Source organism: Camellia sinensis, chromosome 2 (genome assembly GCF_055761805.1).
Source record: "Camellia sinensis isolate YWXY chromosome 2, ASM5576180v1, whole genome shotgun sequence".
NCBI lineage: Eukaryota > Viridiplantae > Streptophyta > Magnoliopsida > Ericales > Theaceae > Camellia > Camellia sinensis.
In genome coordinates this window covers 104,052,188-104,069,003 of record NC_138962.1, presented here as the reverse complement: position 1 = coordinate 104,069,003, position 16,816 = coordinate 104,052,188, and the positions used below count along the sequence as shown (strand labels likewise).

General features: G+C 32.6%; 1 protein-coding gene and 2 non-coding genes across 6 annotated transcripts; 1 reads left to right on the top strand and 2 right to left on the bottom strand.

Annotated features, from left to right (window-relative positions):
* Positions 1–4,719: 4,719 nt before the first annotated feature.
* On the bottom strand, positions 4,720–4,880 carry LOC114318822 (U1 spliceosomal RNA). Its single transcript, XR_003649108.2, has one exon. It is a non-coding gene; the product is annotated as a U1 spliceosomal RNA (small nuclear RNA).
* Positions 4,881–5,790: 910 nt separating this feature from the next.
* On the bottom strand, positions 5,791–5,950 carry LOC114318827 (U1 spliceosomal RNA). Its single transcript, XR_003649113.2, has one exon. It is a non-coding gene; the product is annotated as a U1 spliceosomal RNA (small nuclear RNA).
* A 4,461-nt stretch (positions 5,951–10,411) lies between these two features.
* Positions 10,412–16,298, top strand: LOC114324103 (aldehyde oxidase GLOX1). 4 transcript variants are annotated; one of them, XM_082915338.1, is made up of 4 exons: positions 10,412–10,653; positions 10,851–11,079; positions 12,227–12,356; positions 14,744–16,298. In XM_082915338.1, exon 4 carries the CDS (start codon positions 14,767–14,769, stop codon positions 16,084–16,086), a length of 1,320 nt encoding a protein of 439 aa, XP_082771464.1. In that variant the 5' UTR covers positions 10,412–10,653; positions 10,851–11,079; positions 12,227–12,356; positions 14,744–14,766; the 3' UTR covers positions 16,087–16,298. The 4 variants fall into 4 exon arrangements, 2 of the variants coding, with proteins under 2 accessions (XP_082771464.1, XP_082771463.1); XM_082915337.1 differs by lacking the exon at positions 10,851–11,079 and having other exon boundaries at positions 10,430–10,653; XR_014361443.1 differs by lacking the exons at positions 10,851–11,079; positions 14,744–16,298 and adding an exon at positions 13,350–13,556 and having other exon boundaries at positions 10,474–10,653.
* Positions 16,299–16,816: the final 518 nt, after the last annotated feature.

The following is a 16,816-nucleotide window of genomic DNA, read 5'->3' as shown; positions in this document are numbered from 1 at the left end:
GTTGGTTTTACAGTTTTTGAGATGATTAATCATCAAACAGATTCCAATTCCATCTAGTAAGTTTTATTTGCAAATTTGCAAAATTCCCTCTACTAACTATGCCTGTGGTTGGGAGCAATAGTTGAAGCAAAATAAGCCTTCCAACAACATGGCTCCTTTGGGTGACTACGACCCTGTTCGGTTGTTTGGAAAAGTATAAGAAAATAAAAGAAATAAAAAAAATCATATGACTGTTGCATTAGTGAGAAACTTATGAAACTCACATTTTTAATTTTCTTACTAAAATAAGTTTTTATTCAAAATGTATATATCTCACAAAAAATTGAGGATTTTGTCACGGGAATCTCAACATACGTTACTTTTAACCACAAAATATATGTTTTCACACACATCCACTGAAAAACTGAACAACTAAATTTTACAATATCTTTTTGGCAAAATTCATCTTCCAATGAACAAATACATATAAGAAATTAAGTTTTCTTATCGTATATCTTTTTTGTGAAAATACTGCCATCAAAACTCTTGACAAGTGTGATAAGTGAATGAAGCCTACTGTTGTGAAAAACTTTACTTTATTAATAATGCTGTTTTCATTATATTTTGTCCATTGATAATTAAAATAGCAAAACATAGAAACCCCATATAGAATAATGTCTTGCATGACAGTTAGTAGGCTTTCCCTGGGAGGCTATTGATGATCAAATAAGAAGTTTTTTTCTTTTTTTTTTCCTTGAAAAACTCCCTCAAAACTTGTCGTGTAGTGCGACATACATTGTGTAGTGTGACATACATTGTGCGATCCTTTTTCAATCCCAATGTATACCAATGAAGTAATGATTGTCAAGCCTAAGCACAAAGAGCCAATTTAAATACCAATTTTTGGTTATGGATCTTTTCTCTCCTCGTCTCAAATTATATATAAGTCATAATCAATAGATCATATAAGAATATTCAGACATAATGCTTAAGGTATAATTAAACACTATGTTGATGTAATGTCTCAAAATTTTGAAATATCAAGAGAAATTAAATAAATAAAATAACTTATTAAATTAAAAACTTAACATTTTATTTAGAAATTGTAACTCTCATACATGACCAAAGGTTCAAACAACACTAAATAAATAAATAAAAAAAAAACTTAAAATGTTCAAATACAACATTAAATGAAATCACAAAGTCCTTAATTGTTAATATATAAGATTATAAAATTTATTTGACTCTAGTCATGGTTTCAAGTCGGCCAAAGTTCTACGTTACCATCAACCCCATTTTCAACTTCCATTCCTTTTTTTTTTTGGGTCAAAATTTGGCATAAAATGCAAGGGTAACAAAAATATATGTGAGTTTTTCAGCACAGAAAGAAAACACAACAAACCTACTTTTCTTTTTACGAGAAAAATAATGAGATTATAAGCATGATATAACAATATAATTGCAAACATATAACTTACAAATATTAAAATAATTTCAACAAGTTTAATAAATTAGGTGACACTCAAAATCTCACCAAAGATATTAACTTACCAACCACTAAGCTATGGCTCATGGTTAATTTAAAACTCCCCTTGGTTAAATAATTAAGTGTTACAAACTGTGACTACCAAGGACGGTCATGCCCAGAGTTACATACCCAAGTAGTGGTTTTCGTGATTTGCCCCAAGAGAACAGTTTATCAGGGGTACGTATCCTCCCTATGTGCCACCCACACATCCACCCTTATTCTAAAACCGAATACTGATAAGGGTTCAAATATGTCTCGTGCCATCTTAGGGTTTTGGACAAGAATTACATAAAATCAGGACTCATCCTGAACAACCGATATTAACTATCAACCTTTAATTTCATACACCCCGTTGATCATTTTAGTTAATTTTCATAATAATTACAAATTTAGGTCACCATCAATGTTATACCATTTTACTACAATTTTCAAGAGAAAATATTTACAATTATGTTCTACAATAATCAATCAATGTACATATTATTATAAACAGGTAAATCAAGCCATCAAGTGAAATAATAATTTTAAATACAAAAATAAATCACAACATTACACATGCATTACTAATTTACAAGATTCAATTAAGTAAATTAGAACAAAAATTATTTTTAATTCTAATAAATAATTGAAATGGTAATCGTGATTATTTTAATATTCTGCCCAAAATTTTTAGAACTTAAATTTCGTAGTTAAAATTACAAATAAATTATTTAGACAATTCTAAAATTCATATAATTTTCAGGAATGTTCAGCAAACATATTATGTCATTTCTCAAAAATAATTTCCTGAAAATGAATTATAAATAATTCTATAAAATTACAAAAAGCTACATAACACAAATTCGTCACATTTTCTTAAAATAATTCCACACTGAAATTCAAAAATCAAATCCATAATATAAAAATTGAGGATGAAACTATACTTCTCAAATTTAATTTTTTACTCAGAAAATACTAGATTTGGTCTAATATAGAATTTTTAGTAATTTTTCAAACATGAAGCATAATCTGTCTAAAAATCCATATTGAATTAAAATTCCATTTAAATTCGTACAAAAATAGAATAATTGGATGATCTAGACATCATTCTTACCAACTTTGTAGAAGAAACCATATTGAAATTTTGAGTATAAAATTGTCTATATATTCGTACAAACTTTTGGCAGATTTAAGAATCATATGATCAAATCAAATAAAATCTTAAATCATCTATTAAATATCACAAATTACACAAGCAAGCCTAAATTCAAGATTATATCATGATTTTAAATTTAGCAATATATAATAATTTTCAAACATCTAATATATATTTCACAAATTCACATGTAATTACAAACAAAGCTCTATCAAGATTTTTTTTAAGGCTTATTAGTATTTGAATATATTCTGAAATTGAAGAAAAAGAATGAGAAGGTTTTGAGGGTTTTCTTACTTAGCAATGAAGTCAAAATGGGGTCGTGAAATAGTAGGAAGATTCTAACCATTCTCCTTCTCATCTTCTTCTCTCCCAACTCTTAACTTTGCTATCAAAAGAATTTTTTTTTCCCTAAAGCTCCGAATTTTTTTCTTTTAAATCTTAGCTTTCACTCTCTCCGATTAGTTAAGAATTAGAATCTGCATAAATAGACTCATAAAACATATCTAACCCTTTGCTCTTCTCATAATTGTGATTGATATCAAGTCTCTCAAAAATCAAGAGCATAACCTATCCTATAGGCTTGGCATGCAAAGGCACCTAATGCAATTATTATTATTTTTGTAATAATAAATTTGTATAAATGTGTATGTGTTTTAGTTCCTTAAAAATCAATTAGATGAAGTTTTCAACTAAGATATTTAGTTATGCTCTGTTTGGTTGAAGGATTTGAGGAGAGATTTGGAAAGAGAAATGAAAAAGGTAGGTGAAATGTGAATAAAATATATCTAAAATTCACTAATTTCACACATCTTTTCTATTTCTCTTTCCAAATTTCCCAACCAAACACACCATAAGGGTAATTATTGAGTTACAAAAATAGTTACAAAACGAAAATCATTGAATACCTACAAAATTATTATTCTTAAGAATATTTTTGTTAGCGACTAAATTGGGATAGTTTCTAATTAATTTATACATTAATACATTTATTAAATAGGTTTTAGATAAAATTAATTTATTATTCATATCCTAAAAATAATTAAATATGGGTTCTCATAGTTGAAACAGAGAGTAACATAGGAATTTTCAACTGAGGATTCTGCGCCCCAGTTACCTCTCTCCAATCTTCGGTCGAAATGCTGGATAGATGATTAAGGGGTAATTTGGAAAGTTGGTAAAAAGTTGGCTTTTTGGCTTTTTACCAACTTCTCCCAAAAAAGCCACAAAAAAGCCACCAAAAAAGCCAACAAGCTAGCTTTTTACCAACTTTTCAAAACACCCATTAGTTTAGGCGTTCAAATAAAATTATTAGATAACAAAACAACTCTCTCTTTTATTCATACTACTGCCCAGTAGAGTTGTTAATGAAAATAGTGGTTCATAACAATAGAACTGATGAAACAAGAAAAGGTGGAACTGCTTTGATGAAATAAGGCCTTTTGATATTGAAAACTGGCCAAAATTTGCAAATAATTCTTGTCACTTTAAATGGTTTTGTTAGAAGAGTGATGATAGAGAGCACTAGAGTTGAAACTCTAATACCAACTCTAATGATGTGACAATACATTAAAAAAAAAAAAAAAAAAAAAAATGCAACATCACAAACTAAAACATCAAAACATAAGGTGAGGCCCACTTATAGAACTCCTCATTTAGAGGTCTCAAACATTTTTGTTGTTGGAAATTGGGTTGGGGGTTTAGACCTAGGTTGGGAGTCAATAGTAGCATGACCCATGCATGACTCACGAGGAGATCCATAAAATTTGAATGATTCACCTTATTTAGATGATGAGAAAAGAAACCCAACAACCCCATCTCATCAGAGATAGAGATATCATTCTGTCTAATGATGTGTGTGGTTATATATCTCTCTAATACATATCATTCTATTGAGAATAAAACGTATGCCCGTGGCTTTTTAATTTGCCTACAGGTTTAGAAATAAAATTAGAATTATTATTTTAGGAGGCAAAATACAAAACTTTCTCACCATCAAGACTACAAAGGGCATAAGAGATTAACCCCCGGTTATGCTAGAAATCAACCACAACAAAAATTTGGAGCAATTTTCAGGTTAGGGGCCGCGCGAACGCAGGCCCCCACTACCACAAATTATGACGTAGGCTCCACCACTTGGGTAGACCTTAGGCGAGCACCCCTCCAAAGTGCAATGGAGGTCACTAACCTAGGCCATGGGTCTTGTTGATCACCCATTGACCCCATCCAGGTAAGTATGTTTTATGTTGCTACCTGCTCCTCATCTATACACTCATGCTAGCCTCTTCTCTCCTGTGTTTGTTCGATGTGGGATTTCATGCAAATCTCAACTAATTTCTGCTAATAAGTAAAAACATCCAAGCAGACAATGATATGTTTGTTCCAAGGTTTTAAAATAAGCACTTGGTATGTGGGAATTTAATATGCAAATATGAGAGAGATGTTTTGCTGATTCTATATTTATTTATTTCTTTTGTTATATTAGTTACTTTGTTTGGGAAGCTGTGGAACACATAAAAAGGGGGTGGGCATTTGTTTGCATCAACTATTCAAGTTTGAGAATTGAGACAGTGCAAAACAGGCCAAAGCAAGCGCGCGCACAGACACACACAAAAAAAAAAAAAAAAAAACAGATGGCATATTATATTTTGACATTTTAGTTTTGAAGATGTTTTCCTATGCAATGTGATCTCATGGTATATCAAAAAAATAAATAAATTGATTTTTTTAGCAAAATGTGCTTCACTTAGAAATTTTAATTGCAAAAAAAAAAAAAAAGAAGGTAGTTCATGGTCCTGTTTTTCAAATCACTCCGAGAAATGAGACCTATTCCTCAACTTATTCACTTCACAGAATTGTATTAATTTTCAATTCTTCATCCATTTAGTTTAAGCATTAGGATCCCAATCCCAACCACTGAATTAGACTTCACATATTGCATAATGGTCAAGTATGAGATTTTTTTAATTTTTGAAAAATTCAGAAAAGTTTGCTTCCATTCCTTCCAAAATTGTTATCCTCTATCCTAGATAGCTTTGTATAAACTTTTTGGTTTTGTTGGGGCTGTATTTCTACTTTCAAAAACAAAATTTTTAAGTAAAAAAGCAACAAGACTAACAACACAAATGAGTTGGGATTTAGAATAGGACAAGGGCAGCACAAACACATGCCCCTACTATCACAAATTATGACGTAAGCTTGGCAAACTCGGGTAGACCTTAGGCAAGCACCCGTACAAAGTGCAATCAAGGTTACTAACGTAGGCCATAGGCTTTCTTCATCACCCATTGACCTGTCTGGGTAAGTGTGTTGAAACAAAGCTCATTGCTCCTCTTATGAGCACCTATTCTTGCTTCCCATCTTTTGTTTGCTTTCAATGTGGTAAGTTAACACAAAAGGATTTCCTATATAGACATGACCTGCAAATATTAAATAACACCACCCCTACTGTGTGCTTATTGTATCTATGTATTTGGAGATGTATGTGTCATTAAAGGAAGTACAATAATGTTGGATATCAATGATATGGTATTCCCATTCAATTAATGCCTGTTAACATCAATGATATGTGTGATCCCATTTTATAATGGAAGTAAATTCCATGCTAAAAAAGCGCTCTGGTGAGATCCTCACGGACAGAAAAAGATTGCAGTCAGTTTGATAATGATCGAGTGATATTGCTTTGTCGGCCCGAACCAAGGAATCCCTTAGATATGATGCAAAACGGATCTTATTCTATCCTTGATCAGAGATTTCTCTATGAAAAATACGAATCGGAGTTTGAAGAAGGGGAAGGAGCCCTTGACCCGCAACAAATAGAGGAGGATTTATTCAATCACATAGTTTGGGCTCCTAGAATATGGCGCCCTTGGGGCTTTCCATTTGATTGGATCAAAAGGCCCAATGAATTGGGATTTCCCTATTGGTCCAGGTCATTTTGGGGCAAGCGGATCATTTATGATGAAGAGGGTTTTTATGGGGGCAGAGACTATGAAAAGAACATAAGAAATTGAACAAAAGGCATTGGTTATTGTAGGCATAACATAACACAAGTGCTGAGCAATAACATGGGAGTCGCATAGGAGGTGAAATGTTAAGGTGAATTATTTCAGTAATATATAACTACTTTGTAGATATCATATATATATATATATATATATATATATATATATGTATAACACCCATTACATTTAGAAAAAAACCATATCACATGAGATAAAAGTCACATGAAAAGATAAAAAATTTGATATGAGGGTTGTGCAAACAAAATGTAAAAATTTCATTTTATGTTTCTTGCAAGGAATGATTGCTTAAAATTATTTTGCCCTCCCCTAAAATAATAGGGCACATACTTAAAAATGATTAGAGATAAATTTATTTATTTTTTTATGCTTATTTTAAATGGTCATTTGGCCAGCCTTACCTAATAATTTTATTGTGAATAGGATAATTACAAACTTTGCCTCACCAAAGACAAACACATCTTATGTGCGAAAAGTATTTCTCATTTACTAAACAAAATGTGATTTGTTCATGTGGTTATAGTTGTCCGACGAAGTTGATGTTTTTCTTGTGAATAACCTTTATTGTGAGACCTATCAGATAGAAAATTTAGATCATCTATGTGAGTTCAGATTAAGATTCGCAAGAAAGGTATGGAGATGAGTGGAACGATGAGTTACAGGGAAGAGCTTATTCCTTCTATAATCATCTCATTGAGATATATCCAATAAGGTCTGAGTTGTCTAAGAAATTTAAAAAATAAAATAAAATAACCGGTTTCAGAGCATCCTTTTTTCTAATTCAAAAAAAAAAAAAAAAAAAACTAAAGTTAATACAGTAAAATTTCCAATATTAATGTTAACTTAGTGAAATTCTACCACCACTATCATCAACTAACACAATTATCACAATTTTTTTTTTAATGTCAAATTTTTAATGAATTTAAATATAAAAACTAAATAGTTTTCAAACTTCAATTTCATCAATTAGATTAAAATAAAAATAAAGTCTCTAAACAGTGAGTTAGAGTTTAAAATGTCACTATTCAAATATAAATATGTTTTTTGTAATCTTGAATACAATATATCCCTCACAATCATTATTAACCATCACAATAATAAAAATGTTTGGGAGTTCTAATAGTAGAACTCTAAAGGAGTTCTAATTGTGTGGGTTATACAGTGATAGTGATGCTTTTGTCTTTTTTTTTTTTTTTCCATTGCCAAGTGTTTAGAGCACTGTTTTTAGTGGGGTGTATCACTTCTGATCACAATAATCATAGCACTTCTAATTTTTAATTTTGTTATGATTTTAAATACAAAAAGCAAACCAACAACATCCAAAATTGACAAAAAAAGTAAAGAAAAGAAAAGAAAAAATCGATGCATTCCAAAAATCATAAAATTAATTATGAAGGTTCCTAAATATATTTTTAAAATGCATATGAAGCAGATTGAAAAAAAATCAAAATCTATTGGTTATATAAAAATAAAAATGTCTCTATATAATGAAATTTCACTGTTCAAATATAGAGAATGCTTTCACTAACTTTCCACACAATGACACCAATCATTACCATAACTATTATCACTGATCACAATAATGATCACAATACTTACGATTTTTTTCCTTGGGCTTCAAATAGGCTTGAGCCGCTTTTATTGCATCAAATAGTTTGACACAAAACTTTTCAATTAAAAAAAAGTTATTAGTACAAATAGACTACACCAAATAAGATAGTAGTGGTAGTGTTGGCAGCGGACCAATTTGCGGTGGTGTGGGTACTTGGGTGATTTGAAAAGGGAATAAGGAAGTGAGAGTAGGTAAGTGACATTGTTTACATGGTGTTTTGGATAATGAGAAACTATAACATACTAAGTTAGTCATTACTTGTTTTTTAACTATCAAACAAAAGTGAGCTAACATGTCCATCCATAAAAATTTTAATTGTATAATTGGTTTAGAGTATCATGTGGGTAATATAGTGTTCTAGAACTACTTAATAATTACCTTGAAAAGAGATGAGGAAAAGAAAGTTGAGAGTGAAAGGAGGAAAAGTGACTCTGTTTACATTTGATGGTATTTTGTTTAATAAGAAACTATAACATACTAAGTTCGTTATAATTTATTTTTCAACTACCAAATAAAAGTATGTCTATTAATTTTTTTTTTAACTGATTGGTTTGAAATATTGTAAATATATATGATATTTTAAAACTACTCAATGATTACCTTGAAAAGAGATGGGGAAAAGGAAGTTGATGAGTAATTCTTTTTGCTTGCACACTACAAATATTATCGGGAAAATTGCAAAAAAAATTTCAAGGTTTGATCATTGTAATAAAATAATTTTTTAATTTTTCAATTTATACTATTTTTTCGTCAATTTTAATTAACGGAAATAAGCAAATGGTTTAGTTGAAAACAAATAAAAAATTTAGAGTTTAAATTGATAAAATTAAAAATTATTTTGTTACCATGATCAAACTTGAGATTTAATGTGTAATGTGCAAATAAAAGGCTGTAGAGTTGGTAATTTCTTAGACCCAAATTTGAATATAATTTTATGGGGCACTAACTTGTAGGTCCTCTTTGCATAGTTCAAAACTCATTTGGTTTCAAAACAAAATATTTGCACCAGTTAATCCTGCATATTTTTTACTGTTACAAAAAAATCCTTTTAATTTAATTTTATTTTTGGTTAAAATTTAAGGACGGTGCACATGTTACGACACCGGAGTCTTATTAGAATGTTCAACATCACCAAAATTCATCGAATAGTCCAGAACATCGCTGGAAGGAAAAAAAAAAGAAAGGGAAAAATTAAAGCGAAAACATAATAAAATATAATCACATCTTTCTCAACACTAAAAAACACGAAAAAAATTATCTATCATACAAAGCACATAATTTTCAGTTTACAAAATTGTAAAAATTTAGAGTTTGAATTTATTTCTCATCAAACTGAATAAATTTGCAGTTTTAAAACTGCAAAAATTATCAATTTGCTCATTTGCAATTTATTAAAACACAATTTGACGTCGCGACGATAGTGGTGATCTCAGATCAATAGTTTCTAAGAGTTTGTAACTTTTCTGTTTGTTAATATTTGCTAAATTTTTGTTGTTGTTTTAATAAAGTGAAAAAAAAGGCTAAAATCATATAGAACAGCATAAATGTATCTTCGGAATTGTAAATTTTTTTAGTTTTTATCACCTGTAACTAAAACTCAAAATATTTATTTAGAATTTGAAAATTTTCTCCATTAAAATAAGAAAAGAGAAGTGTGTAGCAGAAAAAAAAAGAAAAAAAAAGAAAAATTAAGAGATTGAAAGAGAGACAAAGTGAGAGGATTGTATTATGACAACAATTTTTGGTTTAAGTCTGGCCGGATGTAATGTAGATTTACTCAGATTGCTCTAAATCTAAACGTTATGTAAGCCTTGTCTTGTAATCTTGGCCAAATTTAAGTAGATCAACGTTAAAAATATTATCAGAAATTCATCTCTTTTGCTGTCAACGAGAGTAAAGTAAACAGTTGGTGATTATCGGTGAACACAATCGATGATGGTCGCCGACAAATATATATAAAAAATGAGAAAGAGAAAGGAAAAAAAAATAAAATAAAATTTTGGATCTACATAAAATAAAAAATTATGAGATTAAATGAGTACAATTCCTGACTTACGGTAATTAATCCTACTTTTGTTGGTTGATTTGTTTTTCCGGATTTTCAGGTCTCCAGGACACCCTGACCCAAATTCCTCAGCTTATCCTATGCAACTGCCTGAAAACTAAAAGGCTACAATTTTGGAGAGAGAGAGAGAGAGAGGAGAGAGAGAGAGTTTCCAATGGATCATCATCCCGTAAAAGGTGACCCAACTTTCAACAGAGAACGCTGCTCATCTTCATCAAGGCATCGGTTTGCTTCTCTCAGCGTGGACTGCCCTTCAGATGGCCTTCGAGAACTATTGTGGTGGCCCTGACTCTTCCCTCAGCCAATCCCAAGGTATTTTTTTGATTGTTTCAGCTAAAATGTTTGATGGGTTTTTCTTTTTCTTTTTCTTTTTAATTCAATGCGTTAGAAGTACCCCTCAAAAGCTAGTCATAGTAATTCAATTAACTCTTTGGCTTTGTCTCATTGACATTTTTGGGTATCAGTTTTAATTATTTTTTCAATGTTGGTTGGTGGTAATCATTCTTAAGAACAAAATTGAGGTATTGTTGAGAGGATCGACAACCCATAGAGCACATGATTGATTGGTATTGCATGTACAAGGGGCAGGAGAGTTGGTGAATTATCTCCTCATCCAGGTTGCTAGGGAAATCTGAATGTTGCTTTTATTTAGCTATGTTTGGAGTTGTTAGCTTTTTCATGCGGCTCCTGACAATGAGTGGTGTCACCACTCAATTTTCAAATTTTCTTAAAACAAAGGTAAAAATTTATCAAAAATATTTGAGATTTTACAAATTGAACCCAGTGAGATTAGAGAAACAAAAAAATTGTTATTCTTATTCTATTGCATTATCAATATGCTCTATAATTTGTTTTTATTTTGTACAATTACACAATGCATATTAGAATACAAATTTTGATTTTTTTTTTATTATTTTATTTTAAATGTGCAGTGAAAATAACAAGTACAGTTGTCATTGATTCCACCAGTAACAACTACAACTGTGAAAAGATCTTTAGTTGCGATGCAATTTAAATCAAATATGTAACCGAATGAGTGATGGTTCTTTTTTTTTTTTGGATTCAGAGTGATGGTTGAATGAATGATTATTTGACTATATAGATTGAAAATATGTGTTTGATAGCATATGCAATAAGGTTATCATATAATGATTTCAAAAAATAAAACTCATTGTGAACAATTGTATTAGTGTAGATCTTTGCTTAATTTTTGTTGAAGCAATAGTATGAATGTCCCAACTTTAAGTTTAATATGTAATTTGACAAATTTAAATTACCTTTGTTGATGTGATTAAAAATATATAAAATTACAATGGATTATATTGATTTTGATATAGATTGTGTAGAACTTAAATCCAACATAATGATATTGATGATACTTGTTAAATATGACCCTGGTGAACTAAGATTCTAGCTATGCCACTGGTTGCAGGCCGAGTGGTCTTAAGTATATTAGTGTAATTGTTCCTGTTTCCTCCTTCATTATTTTTGTTTATTGGTCTTAAAAATAATAATACAAGAAATGTAGTTCAAATGGGTCAAAGATCAAAATTTCTGTCATCCAGATTTCTTATAGTATTGAACTCAATGTACTCCAAGTATGTATTGGCTTAACCTTTTATAGATGATAATGATATAATTTATGAAGAAGTGGTTAAGCTGTGTATACCATTAATGAACAGAGGAAAATTATATTTTCCACATTCATTCTATTATGATGTTAACAAGTAGTAATGGCTTCACGTATTTGTTAGCCAATTGATTTCAACCCCCCCACCAATATATTTCTTGCTCATTTATATCTTTCATTCCCAATTTGTATCCTTTGCAAATTATATGCATTTGTTTTCAGTTTTGCGACCTTTGCTAATTGGCTGTTTGGCAGAGTTCTTTCTAAAAGATAGCAGAGAAATGAATGATTATGCATGAAGAGTGTTTTGGAAGGTAACTATAAGTCAATTCAAATACTAAAGGAAACGAATCCTCTGACAGGTGCTATTCCTCATATCTGACAGGTAATTATAGTGTTTCCTTGACTGAAAATGTTTTATACCCAATAAATGAGTGTAATTCACTATTTCTGCTGAGCTGTTTGAGCTGTTTTTCATGTTTGTTCTGTTTATTTGGATAAGGGAATGATGAAATATTTCCAAATGAAATAAACATAGTGGAACAATTATTGTAGATTGGCATCATTTGATAGTACCTTTTAGTAGCTAAGAAGCATGGGCACGGGCATGGACACTACACGGACATGCTAATATGGAAATTTTCAAAAAATGTAGACACGGCATGTGAGGGACACGTACAAACTATATAAATTAAATATATTTTTTGTATGTCATATATAAGGATAATAAATGAATAAAGGAAAAGAAGGTAGGATAAAAGATTTCATTCAAATGTCATTATGTACCCTGTCATACTCAAAAGGTTTTTGCACTACAATATATAGCAACATATATTATGTAGTAGTTGCTTGCATGAAGAAATTCAACAATACCACAAACTCATAAAAAAATATCAGAAAATTACCCGGACAAATACATCTATGAATATCACAATCATTCTAGGTGTGACTCACATTCCACCCACTTTAAATCTACACCATACAACTCGTTTGGGGGTAACTTTTCATGGTACCTAGCATTTCTAGTAGAATTTAGTTATGTTTCATGTAACAACATGAATCATGTTAAATGCAAAAAGCTGGTAGAAACTTTTTGCTAAGCTTGGTGGTGAAAAGACTCTTCTGCAGTATGGGAGAATCATTTCTCTGTAATACCTTATTTTAAGGAAGAAACACCATTTTAAGAATTTGTAGTAGCTACAAGCCTAGATTTATGTCATCTTCTTATAATATTACCAGTCACCATGATGAAAATTTTCTAGTTGAAATTTGCTCAACATACTTGTTGGATGGAAGATATCACTATTGTTGTATATTATACTTCTTTTGTGCTTTTATATTTTTTCGTTTGCTTCCTCATTATGCACCATGCTGTCAGTGATGGGTAACGATGATGAAAGCATAGGGGACAATGATTTAGAAGTCGACGCTTCGGAGTTCCAATCGAATGTAGAAGATGGAAGGACAGTAGTTGCCTCCAGGGGCAGAGCAGAGGTAGAAGGAACTATAGGTTGAACCCTCAAGATTTACGATCCCTGTTTATTTTTACTTTTTAATTTCCTCTTTTTTATTCTATACTTTTTGCCCCTTTATCAATATGCTCAATATGTCATTTTTATAGAGTTTTTAGTGTGACAAATTTTGTCCCTTGCTTTTGGTGCCATGCCAAGGAAGTTGTGCTGGTGGTGTAACTGGAGAGTGGAGACTGGTTTCCTCTCATATATAGGTGCTAAAGCATCATACATGAAAAAGTTTGATTTCTATATATATGCTTTCTACTCAATGTCCATTCATCGTATTTGGCTTGAATATATATATGTGTGTGTGTATAGTTGAGAGTGTTGGAGCAGTTAATGTCTAGAGTCCTTGGAGTTCCTCAGTTGACTCCCTTAAGGTTGTGTTTAGATCTTAAATTTGTGGAAAAAAAAGAAAAAGAGGGGAAATTGAATGAAATAGAAACAAAATTGTTTACAGAAATATTGGGAAAATGTTGGGGTGTAGGTGTAACCATCAATATTAAAAAGTTATATATATATATATATATATATTTATGGAATTTAACTATTGTTTCGAGAGGGGCCTACATGATTTTCACACAAATTCCATGAGTCCAAAAGCTTAAGAGTAGCACTCCAAGCTTCACTTCCCTATATTTTCTACACTCCGAAAGGAAGTGACCCTCAATTTTGGGTTCACTTCTTTTGACCTCTGATGCAATTCTTGAATGCCTCCCTTGTCTGATGCTCATCCCCCAAGTGTTCTTAAATCTTTACTTGAAAACTTCTACTTGTTATAACCCTTATTATTTATTAGTTTAATTAAATATAACAATTATTAAGTATATAATATACACATAGAAACTCATATCAATACCCATTCCCACCATCAACCCTACTCATCTCTAACCAAGAACTCAACAACAGAATTCCAAAACCCTATTTTCCCTCTCCCTACCCACATACACACTGCTTTCTCTCACCAAAATGGTCACCTTCTTTCTACTAGCATTGTTATTTATCCTCCTCCTCCTCCTCAATCCATTTCCGGCCATGTGTCAAATTGGCCGTGAAGGCGAATGGTGTCTCTTGCACGCAAGCATTGGCATATCTGCTATGCACATGCAACTACTACATAACAACAAGGTTGTCATGTTTGATAGGACTGATTTTGGCCCCTCTAATCTCTCTCTCCCCTATGGCCGCTGCCGGTATGACCCTTCTGATAATGTCCTAAAAAATGACTGCACTGCTCACTCTCTACTCTATGACACAGGCACTAACACTTTTCGGCCACTAATGGTAGAGACTGATACGTGGTGCTCCTCTGGTTCTGTCCTCCCCGATGGAACGCTAGTCCAGACTGGAGGCTACAATGACGGTGATCATGTAGTGCGCACGTTAGCCCCGTGCAATGATGAGTCCTGTGATTGGGTTGAGTTTCCCGGTTATCTATCGGAGCGTAGATGGTATGCAACAAATCAAAGACTACCAGATGGTCGGATTATCATCATCGGTGGAAGGAGACAGTTTAACTACGAGTTCTACCCTAGAAACTCTGAATCGCCATCTTCTTTCTGGCTTGAATTTCTCAGAGAGACTAGAGATGATGATGAGAACAACTTGTACCCATTTGTACACCTATTGCCAGACGGAAACTTGTTTATTTTTGCCAACACAAGAGCTATATCTCTAGATTACAAGCAAAATCGTGTTGTTAGAGAGTTCCCTTCAATAACCGTCGATGATCCTCGAAACTACCCTAGCTCAGGTTCATCCGTGTTGCTCCCCATAGATGAAAACGAGCCCATTGAGGCTGAGGTTATGGTATGCGGCGGTGCACCCCGTGGTGCGTTCTCCAGGGCTAAACAAGGGATCTTTGATGCTGCTAGTCGCTCATGCGGACGCATAAAGGTCACGGCTGAAAATCCCAGTTGGGCCATGGAGGACATGCCGATGCCTCGTGTGATGAGTGACATGATACTTCTTCCCACTGGTGACGTGGTCATCATCAATGGTGCCGGATCAGGTACTGCGGGTTGGGAAATTGGGCAAAACCCGGTTACCCGACCGGTGATTTACAAGCCCCACGGGGTTGAGGACATCCGGTTTTCAGTCATGTCCCCTGCGACAAGGCCAAGAATGTACCATTCGAGTGCTGTTTTGCTAACTGATGGTCGTGTTTTAGTTGGAGGAAGCAACCCACATCCATACTACAACTTCACTGGGGTACAATACCCGACAGACCTGAGCTTGGAAGCCTATTCACCGCCCTACTTGAGACCCGAGTACGACCCAATACGCCCCAGAATTATGAATATCAATGAGAGTTTCAGGTATATGCAGTCATTTTGGGTTACTTTCACGGTGCTGAGGTTCCTGAAACTGAGTGTTGTATCGGTGAGAATTGTTGCACCGTCGTTTACGACGCATTCGTTTGGTATGAACCAAAGAATGGTGGTGCTGAAGACGAGTGAACTATACTGTGTTGGGTCAGAGGAGTATAGGGTAACTGCAATAGGGCCTTCAACAGCTGAGATTGCACCACCAGGTTACTATCTGTTGTTTGTTGTGCATGCTGGTATACCAAGTTCTGGTATGTGGGTGAAGATTCAGTGATGGGTTGTTTGTGTGTAGCTAATATGTAATTTTTTTGCTATAATAATATAGATTTCAGTAGTAGTATATTACAAGGAAATGTGAATGCAAGGGGTTATGATTGATTTACTGGAACGATAAGGATTGGTTTGATTTGCATTCTAAGAATTGGAATAATATTGTAGAGAACTGAGTAATGGTATAAAAGCATATTTTGTTTACTTTTTTATAGAATGATGATATGGTTCATTTTTATTCATTAATTTAAAGTAAACAGATTCATGACAGGGATTTATAATTTTAAAAATGTTAGTACCATGTCAGTCTCGTATGGAACTTGTGTAGAATATAGTCTACAAACCCATAATTTTACTAAAATCTTACAAAAGGACATGTTGCTGACCATGATTAGTTTCTCAAGTATTGGTGTTATGAGCTCATTTTTTGAACATCCAATCATGCTTGGCAAAATGTGCATTCAGTAAGAATTTTAGTAAAGTTATTTTGTTTTATAGATTTTTTTATAAAATTTATGTTTGCTTGACATTTTGTTTAATAATTATGTGGGCTTACATGAAAAAAATATAACTCGCATGGATAGTCCAATCGTAACTTGTAAGGGGGAGTTGGGGGAAGAGGGGATTGAGGGGATGAGGAGAGTTTGCCGAGTGTCGACGGTGGCAGCAAGGGGAAGGGTCAATGGTGGAGGGACGGGGGGAGATAGGGGAGAGAGGAGAAAGGCAACGGGTGG